We start from the raw sequence: 10,210 nt of genomic DNA, 5'->3' as shown, positions 1-10,210 counted from the left end.
ATTTTGACGTTGTTTGACGCTGTCTGAGTGCCCTATTATTTAATATAGCGCGCGCTCACGGGCTGCAGGCAGGTCAGCCCTAGCTTCATACTGGAGACATGTCACATATTGAACATCCTATCACTCATTTAGACAAAAGGAGACCTGAAAATAGAGCCCAGGTTGAAAAAAACATTAGTTCCCCTTTAAGGGTCTGTACACATGCTGCGTTCTTTGCGCCCACATATACATTGTTTTCAGTGTAGACACGAGTGCCTGTTTTTCAGGGCGTGATGACTGCACCCTGAGATAAACTGACTTTTGCAACACAGCAGTGTGCACCACGTCGTGTGACGAGGACCAACCACTCACAGCTGACAAATATTTCCCTTCTTCTGTAAATATCAGTCTGTGATAAACATGGAGGAGAAGTTGATCATGTTAGTGCAGGGCTACCCAGAGCTTTGCATCTGTCCCACAGACGATAGGCCTACACACTTATAAACAGCTCCTGGAAGAAGATCAGCTCTGCACTCAGGATTTAAGGTAACTAGGCTATGATACGGTGCTTGTTAAGGCTGCTTCGCAACCTCAGAGGCAACCTGCCGCCACACTCACAAGAGTAGCGCCCAGAGCCCGACCTCGTGTTTCCCAGATGGTTGAAGAAGCAGCATGTGTACGGCTCCTAACAAGGGTCAGGCTAACGAAAGCAAAATCAATTTAAACTGACATCCTTATTTAAGAGCACTGATTCCTCTTGAGGAAGTACAACAAACAGTGAAACAAGACAGAAAACAGATCATGAGATACTGAGCCAACAAACCAAAACACACACTGTAATGCAACAGAAGAACCTGACACGTCAGTCTTCACCTACTTTTTCTCGAAGCTCTGCTTGTCTTTGCTGATGTCTGCGAACCGTCGCTCCAGGTTATCACAGCGCTCCAGGGTCTCCTTAAATTTGGCCTTCATGTTGTTTATCTGAGAGAGAGGACACATGAGGATCAGAAAAAAAGATGCATGAAAGCATAGTTAAACCCACTCAGAGACGTCTGTACTGTATGTCACACTCAGTACCTCCTCGGCCGTCTCCTTCTCCAGATGAACGATCTTATTCTCCCAGTAAATCCTCTGAGACTCCAGTTGACTCGTCAGCAGGTACGAGTACTGCACACAGGGACAACTGATTACAACGTGTCTGCGTGGATTGAGCAAACAAAGTCACAAATAAGAAAAGCTCACCTCTAGTTGAAGAGCATCAATTTTCTCAGCGTGGCAGGTGTCTCCCTCACACTCATACTGCACCATCTTCCCATCAGTCTTACTGGCCACCAGCCGATGCACGTAGTTATCTGGAAACGCAAAGATCACCAGGGAGAGCAATGAAAAATACATATACGTAATTTTAAAGTTCTTCCATTGGATTAGAGCTCAAACAATCAATTAAATCGACACTGAGAATTAATTTTTTGGCGATCGCTTCTTTGTTTTAGTCATTTATTTTGCAAAAAATGCTCCTTAAACTTGAGGATTTGCTGCTTTTCTCTGTTTTATATCTTTGTAAACTGGATATCTTTGGGTTTCTAAATGTTGGTCAGACTAAACATGCAGTATGAATACTTCACATCTGACTCTGGGAATTATAATGGTAATCTTTCACTAGTTTATGACACATTTTATAGAAATAAATAATAATTAACTGAGAAATTAATGGTTCTACATTGACTCATTGACTCCAATTTGGCTTGAGAGTCGGACGTTCCTTGGTGAGAATGAGGTCTTGAAGGAAATGTTTGCTCACTGAAGACGTTTTGCTTTTTTAATTCATATTTGGTCGACTTTAAAGACCAGACACAACAAACTGACAAAGAACTAGTGGTGACAAAGGCCAACTGATGTGTCACCTCATGTTGCCATTGTCTTGGCCATAAAGTTGCGCTTAAACACACTTGTTTCCAGCAGCAGCACCTGATCAGCACCAAAGCAGACACACACATGGTGCTTCTCCAAGTCAAGAAAGGATCCTTAAACCGCTGCATTTCAAGGAGGCTACATCATCGAATCTCGCCAAAGGACTGTTCCAATCTCAAGGACCCTTTCAAGGAACTTTCAAGGATGCCTGCGTTTATCCTCAGTGTAAATGAAGTACCCACAGTTCCTTACGCATGATCTGCCATAACTGGAGGTGACGCACACTTGGGCACTCGCTGGCCTGTTCTAATGTGTTCACTGAGTGCTGGCAGGGAGTCTTGCCCAGCCTCTGTAGGACCCGACTTGGAAGGACCCACACTATTAAAGGAAGCATCTTTGACTTTGAGAAGCACCGACTGTTAGAGACCAGCTGGTGAACACAGCGGAGCAGTTAGCAGCCACATCTAAGGATTTGGGGACAACAAAACAGAGCTGCAGCTTCTAGAAACTTTTGTTTCTGAGCTCAAGAATCAACTCTGAATCTTGACTTATAAACCAACCAGGAGGAGAAGTCTGTAAAGGTTTACTCTGCAGGATTGAATGGTCTCTTTGATGTCTGCTGCTCACAGTCTGGTACCTGGTTGCTTCCTTTTTATAAAGCCCCGACCTCACCTTAGTGCTGCGGGGGTACATGCTCATAAACAGTCCCTAACAAAGAAAATAAGAAGATAAAAGCTGAGTCTCTGCAGAGAAATACTCCGTCAGTCTAAGAGTGGGTCATAAGTCATGATAGAGAGGAGAGTCTATATATTGTTAATTAGAAAAGATCCTGCAAAGTATTTCTTTAAAGAGCTCGGGGGATTAGAAACTTAAACATCTACATTCCCATGACAACTGGGAAACTCAATCTGCTTTTGACGAACCTTGTGTGACACGATGAAAATCTCCAGGACAGCTACTACATGGACCACGTGCCCCACTAACACTGTTGTTCTTTAACTTAAGTAAAATTCTTTAACTTCTAACAGAATATTTCTAAACTGTGCTTTTGGTACTTTTACTTTAGTAGGTAATCAGAGTACTTCTTTCATAACAACTTTATAAAGTTATTAACCGGGCTGTGTCTCAGATTATTGAGGTGTCCTGCTGCCCTCTAGTGGCCAGTGATTAACACAGCATGAATAGCCACACATTCTTGGCCCTAGAGATGTAGGGCCCTTTCCGAATAGGACCCTCCTCACTTCCCCTCCTTCATGGAGTGTCACTCTGTTTGTAATCACCTTCAGAGCTGAATGAAGCACCCTTCATTAGGGCGTAGAGTATAAATGAAGCAGCAAGAAACGGATCGGATAGAAGAAACCATGTAACCTTGGAGAAAATTAAAACTTACTTCCATTACGTTCTTCATATGTACGGTATCACTTTTATTTCATCTGAATGTGCTGTTATTGTTTACCTGAATTTTTGCAGATTATCTTTTGTCATTGAAATTAACAAATAAATCACTGAATCAATCAATGAATCAAAAGAAATAAACTGTACATCCAAACATCTTTGATGGCATTTCTTTTCCTTGTTTTGTAAACATCTCATTTTCCACTCTGATGATGTTTAGGCTGAAAGCTGCTTAGTTTTTACAGCAGTCTCTGCAGATATATAACACTTATAAACACTCAGGTGTGAACACAGCAAAACAACCGGACTGAGAGCTTCTTGAAGAGGTGGTCTCAGTCCGGTTCCAAAGGAACTCTGGTGCGGTTGGTTTGTGGTGAGAAGGTGTTCTGACCTGGATGTGAAGCAACTGCAGTCACATGACACATTGTTTGGGTTAAACATGAGCATGTTACAGTCCTGGAGGATTATTAATGTGCACCTCCTCCTGTACTGCCTTAATATGCACATTCAGCACATCCAATGCATCAAAACATTGTTTTCTAGTTGGAGCCGCGCCTCGTTTTCAAACTGTATGGTTTGACTAAAATGAACAATGACAGCAATATAGTCCACGATGAGCAGCGCTAAAATCAACCTGCGTAGTTGTCCCTCCATTGTGACATTAGAAAGTGTCACATTTATCTTGCAAGTGTACTCTTCTTCAACGTTTGCTTTACTTCCTGGATTTTTCCCACATGGAAATTCTGACCAATCAAGAGCAGCTTTCTCACACAAGGCATTTGATCTGGTCCTCTTGTAAATGCTGCCGTGAGAACACGAACCACCTCTAGGCAATTATACAACTTTGGAACAACATGAGTCCCTGATTCAGACCAGAGGAGACCACTCTAGGGCTGAAAGCAGCCTTAAGTAACTAGAGAAGAGGGCATGTGTTCTTAAATACATTGAGGCCTTTGAGTTGTTAACGTTGGTATGACAATATTAGATGTCTGTCTTAGTTTGAGCAGTTAACGTTTGTGAGCACAGTTGGACGGAACTGTATTTGTGAGCAGTGTCCTCCAAGACAAACACAATCTGGCGTTGCACATGGTCAGGAAGTCAGAATCAGGGTTTTATAACTCACGTCCACTCCCTACTAGCTGGCTTAAGATGGCTCTTAATGTGGTGGACCACGGAAATGGCGTGGGAGTGGGTAGGGAGAGAGTGTAGAGGTTGGTTTAGTTGCAATTTACGATCACCTTCCTCAACTGGCAACACGTGCCTGTTTACACAAACAAACACACACACAGCTTCAGTACCTCCTGCGTAGTCCCAGACTCTGTGGTTGGTGAGCTGCATAGCGTACGTATGCTGTGTCTCCTCAAAGTGCTTGTAGGCATGCCGGCTGACGTAGCGACCACATCCGATGTGCCCGCAGATCAGACAAATCCACAGGTTCTACAGAGAGCAGAGAAACGTGGGATCAGGAAAGATTCAATAAAAAACAAAGGTGAATTAATTTACAGAGCGACACAGACGGACTGATGTCACCTACCTCCTGCACTCCGCACTCAAAGCACTTGTTCTCTTCAACAGGTTCTGGTGTTTGACAGTACCTACACACAGGACACCTGGAAAACAGAGCACATACACAGTCAGCCATTGTCACACATGTGTGTGTCCTTTGTGACACAGAAGAATACACGTTAAGAGGAGGACAAAAACAAACATCACATGACATGAAGCCCGGAGAAAAAAACAGTTGACTAAGAATCAGGTGAAAGAGCAGCATGTGATTCTGTCGTTAGTGAGAAGGTTCCTTTATGTACAGGGCTGTAGATCCGTCATATATCGAAACTGTATCTCATGAACTGTGTCACACATGCAGCACGAGTGTCACACAAAGATAAAGTCAAGGTAGATGGACAGAGCTGATTTTACAGTCACATCCTTTGGAGAGAAGAGGTCAGAAATAAGCTGATCTCTGAGGTAACATGTCGTAACACAGGACAGCAGGGTAACTCCAGGTGTGTGTGTGTGTGTGTGTGTGTGTGTGTGTGTGTGTACAACTCACGAGGAGTCCTCCCACCGCTGGAGACACTGGCTGTGAAAGCTGTGGTTGCAGAGAGTGGTGAGGATGCCGTTAACGGACTCGTCCATTCTCTCCAGGCACACGGTGCACTTTGGCAGCTCGGTCAGCTCCATCACCGGCAGACTGGCTCCCTGAGGAGGGAGGGCGGGGGAGGGAGGGTGAGGCAAAGAGGGGAAGGGGAGGAGATTAGAGAGAGGAAACTATCCGTGAATATGTCGATCCTGAACAAACTGATTTCACACATTTCTTTATACAAATCATACAACACTTTTCAAATCTAAATCACAAAGTGCTTCACGTGGTTGAAACTGGAAAAGAAACATTTCAGCACTGCCATTAAATAAATGTTCTCAATGATCAATCAATTGTTTCTGATCATTCTTCTGCTGACCGACATACTCTCACATTGCCAACATGTTTCAGCTCTAATCAACCGTTACAGAATGGATTTCTATGGTTATATTTACCTCCTCAGACCTGATAACCTCGGCCCGCTCCACATACACCAGCTGGCACACTGCTTCCTCTATGGAGTTGAACTGGCGGCCATTACACGCTGTGTAAAAACTGTCTGCGTCTGCCTGAAATAAAACAGAGAAGAAAACAGCAGCATCACGTCAGATAGTGTCAGAAGTGTAGAGGCACAAACTTCCACATACAATACACAGAGTCCAAAGTCTGAAGCTGCAGACTAACAGTGTGCATGTGTCAGAGAAAACAGCCCGTGGATGTTATCAAGCAGGAAAATCAGAAGTCCTGTGTGTCTGAATTTAGGATTAGAATATATGACCTTCACATAATCCGCTCCAAATTAATCTATATTTTTAAAGTCATTACTAAAAGTGTGTGTCATATAAAAACTAAAGTGATGGTCAAAGTTGTCACAGTGAAATTTAAGGTGTGCTGATGGATTCACGTCATCAACTCATGCATTGAGTAACATTACAAGTTAACGTTCCACCTTAAAAGTTGCCGGCAGTCGGCCCAGTGAATGAAGTTATTTTTTCTCAGACTCCAGCTGCTGTGAGAGGCAGCAAAACATCCTTTCATTTTATAGTTACAGTTTACTAATAAAACTCTCCACTGTATGAACAGAGGTTACATAAAACCAGAGTGACCGTCCTCTACTGACCAATCAGACTGCAGTGTTCACAGCTCCACCTTTTAGTACCAGATCTGTGTGCTAAGTACCCCAACAGAGGGGGGACCAAACATGGGGACGCTAAGGAACGCTTCTGTTGGTACCATCCACAACTTTTACTGTGGAGACAAAGCGAACTGAACTGAACTGAACTGAACTGAACTGAACTGAACTGAACTGAACTGAACCGAACTGAACCGAACTGCTCGGTGGAAACAGGGCTGATGTGGATAGTTCAAATGATGGAAACTACTGCGTGTGAAAAGATATTGGGAAAATGAACAATGGGACAGTTTCAGTGGATATATGTGTCTGGAGGGAACAATCTGATCATGTAAAGACATGTATGATGCTGTATAGTCCACTTTATTAGTGACACGTTTCTCTAATGATTGCCTCACCACTGTGACTTCCTGTATTAATGTCTGTCGATATTGTTTTAGACTTCCTGCCTGTTTGTTTTTGTTTGTCACGTTATTTCATTAAAAAAGTAATAAAAATATGAATAACAAAAAAAAATCTGTAATCATAGTTCTGTTGAGATCTCACCTGTGTACAGAACTTAATCAGAACCATGTACTGGTTCGGGGTGGAGTCCCGTATGATCTTCATGTGCTCCATGACCTCATTAAAAGGTGCCAACAGCTTCATGAGGTCATGGCTGGTCATGGTGGCAGGGACCGTCAGGATGCACACCATCGCGCTGCGTCTAACATCTTCAGTCAGTGATGTCATTTTGCTGCAACAACAACAACAACAACAACACATATTGAAACAGCAGACGACCCCTGAAGATACAAACAGACACGTCAGCTGTGACTCACTTGGTCTTGTAAAGATGCATGATGCCGTGGATGATCTCCACTGACGGGTTCCCGCTGAAGAAGGAGATCTGGTCCGGCAGCTGTTTAGAGGGGGAGTCAGGGGCAGCGCCTGTCGCCTCGCTGTTGTCCTGTGAACCCTCAGTGACCTCCAGACTGTCAGCTTCAGTCTGTGCAGCAGGAGCTTCACTGTCCTGCTCTGCTGAACCACCGGGGTCTTCACCGCCTCCTTTATCTACAGCGACAAAGCAGTCGTTTCATCATCTGATTGATTTTAAGGATAAAGATGGCAGTATTCTACATTCTTGTTTTTGTAAAAAAAAATACCATGAAAAGACCAAAACCAACAATGTGTTTGTCGTCTCTCAATACTGTGACTTATTTTTTAAAAGGCTCAGTGATTTCCTAAAACAGCTGGACACTGTAGATTTCTTTTTGACAAGCGTATCGTAATTTACAGTGTCACTGCACTATGTAATATCCACTTCATATTCAGTTTCGTTTGAGTGTGAGAAAATGAATTTAAAGAAAGGAAAAAAAAAAATACATGTGTATAGAAACACAGAAATGTGCGTTGTACTTCATAAATGGATTTGTATTTGCATCGCACCTTTCGAGTCTCGTCTAACATAAGAACGATACATGAACTTAAATACATAAGGACAACGTTTTTAACAAACGTTACTCAAACAGAAGGAGATAATGCATTTGTCGGGGACTATTTTCAATGGCGGATTAATCCACATTTGGGGCGACTGGTAATGGAAGGAAAGATTGGGGCAGATCACTCCCAGCTAGTCAATTTTTTTGAGTCACTCCCCTCTGGCAGGAGGCTGCGGTTCATCAGGACCAAGAACTCAAGCCACAGAAAGTTTCTTCTCATCAGCAAGATCTCGGATCCCCTCTGACACCGACTCCCACACCGCCCCCTACTATCCCAGTACACTGCACATATTCTCTATACCGTGAATTCTGCACATTCCTGGACCAATATTTTGCATCCTGCATAAAACTTTACACAAGGCCCCGATTGACCGGGCCGGGGCAGGTAAAGTGCCATGTCAGGCTGGCAAACCTGTTGTCTGCGAGGGACAGGAAGAGTCTAAAGGTCTGCTCCAGGATAGTCGGAGTCCAGCAGAGAGACTTAAGCTCCCTCTGGGAGGAATATGTCGCCCAGTGTTTTGTGTTTCCCCCGTTGTTTTTCCAGTGTACAGCTGATCCCCATCACTCCTGATCAGGGTGGATATAAATGAATGAAGGAGCAGTAGTGCCGGTGCCAGTGGGCCAGAAGGCTGTGACACTGTTGTGTCTTCAAGACTCGAGTAACAAGAGAGTGCTTTCTCTTAGTGCTGTGACATTTTGGTTGGCTGTGATTAATCTTTTCTGTTTTGTGTGTGTCCCTGCTATGGGTGATCTGGTTCCCTTTTGGAGCTAGTTTTTCGTTGGTGGTCCTTTTTCCTGTTCTTGTTTAAAATAAACTTCCTTTAAACCGGCGATTTGTGTGGCTCTCCTTTTTATTCTTTTGAAGGATCCCTCTGTGTTGATGGTGTTACTCCCCCCATCCCCTAGACCTCTGGCGGGGACGTAACACCCAGAAAGCAGAGGGAATTATTAGCCTAATCTAATCACATCCTGTCTTGTGAATTCACCTTAGTGCCCTCAGGCCAGCATGACAAAGCACCCCATAGAAAAAGAAATCGCTATTCCAAGTCCTTTATTCCTTCAACTATCAGGCTGCTGCATTTTGACAGTAGTCTTTGCAAATGATCGCCATATTTTGAAACCAAATATCGGAAGTTTATTTACTCTGTGTCCTTTTCTTCACACGGCTGACAAGCTCAGTGATACTCAAGTAAAGTGCAACGTACTGGACTGTTTATCTACATTTACTAATTTATCATTTTTGCCTAGTCAGTGTGTGAGTCAGTATGGGACCACATGAAGTGCCAGTGAGCATCTTTTGCCCATGTTTTGTTCTCTCTGACATATTGCTTCCATAAATAAAGGTGTATATAAGATGTATTATTTCCAGAGCCATGTTGCCTGTTGGTTTTAGAGCACCCTGCATGTCCTCACCTGGGCTGGGCTCAAAGGTCTCTATCACCATGTCCCCCATGGCCCTGCTGCCAATGTGCTGGTGCAGAACAGCTGTTCTTTCCAGATCCGTCTTCCCACTCAGAGTGTGTTTGGCTACACCCAGAGATTTCTCCTGCAGCTCCTCATCTGACATGCCTTCAGCTGGACACAACACAAACAAGACAAAGTGTCCCTTTAAGCTCTGCTGAGTATCTCAATATAACGGGCAAACATTATTAAAGTGTTTGTTGTAGCTGGGTCAGGTTAACTCAGTGGTTCATTTCTACTTTTGCAAACATTTACCAGGCTAACAGCTGATGTAAAGATCTCCAGTCTGCAGCTCTTGTCATTTGCTTGTTAGCTTCCCTGCCAACTCAGCACAAAAGCAGTGACTTTAAACGTTTATCAGAAACTTAAACTCACCAGCTGAGTACTGGAAACCTTGTGGAGAAGGAGACTGGTCGGCTAATTCCAAACGGATAACGACCAGAGACACACTCATGTGTTTTCAAAGACACGGACACTTTTACAAAGAACAAAACAAACCTCGGTGACAGCTAGCTAACTGACTAGCTAGCAAGCTAATTAGCTAACGGCTAAATACAACTAGCCGTAAAGGCAGTAAAAGCTAAACGCCCTTCTGTCCAGTTAAACCAGTATGTTCGTCATACTGGTTCTGTCTCCTCCGACCATTAACACAAACATTACATTTGTGTTTTGAACGCTAATGCGCGGTCTAAGACTTTAGTTAGCCTCTTATCTCTGTACTCACAGCTGTTTCTAGCATGCTGCTCTTCTTCGTGTACGACATGACGC

At 43.6% G+C, this 10,210-nt stretch overlaps 1 protein-coding gene across 1 annotated transcript in view; it reads right to left on the bottom strand.

Moving 5' to 3' along the window:
- brap (BRCA1 associated protein) overlaps positions 1–10,210 on the bottom strand; it is a 17,519-nt gene extending 7,309 nt beyond the window's left edge. The window contains exons 1-11 of the mRNA XM_050053835.1: positions 9,818–10,210; positions 9,395–9,556; positions 7,322–7,553; positions 7,047–7,236; positions 5,824–5,937; positions 5,339–5,487; positions 4,820–4,895; positions 4,584–4,722; positions 1,222–1,331; positions 1,057–1,146; positions 857–960 (exon numbers count right to left, since the gene is read on the bottom strand). Of these exons, the coding sequence (XP_049909792.1) occupies positions 857–960; positions 1,057–1,146; positions 1,222–1,331; positions 4,584–4,722; positions 4,820–4,895; positions 5,339–5,487; positions 5,824–5,937; positions 7,047–7,236; positions 7,322–7,553; positions 9,395–9,556; positions 9,818–9,896 (1,445 nt within the window). The 5' untranslated portion in view covers positions 9,897–10,210. The remainder of the gene's footprint in view (positions 1–856; positions 961–1,056; positions 1,147–1,221; positions 1,332–4,583; positions 4,723–4,819; positions 4,896–5,338; positions 5,488–5,823; positions 5,938–7,046; positions 7,237–7,321; positions 7,554–9,394; positions 9,557–9,817) is intronic.

This window comes from Epinephelus moara, chromosome 9, assembly GCF_006386435.1.
Source record: "Epinephelus moara isolate mb chromosome 9, YSFRI_EMoa_1.0, whole genome shotgun sequence".
Classification (NCBI taxonomy): Eukaryota; Metazoa; Chordata; class Actinopteri; order Perciformes; family Serranidae; genus Epinephelus; species Epinephelus moara.
This window is presented reverse-complemented; position numbering and strand designations above follow the sequence as displayed.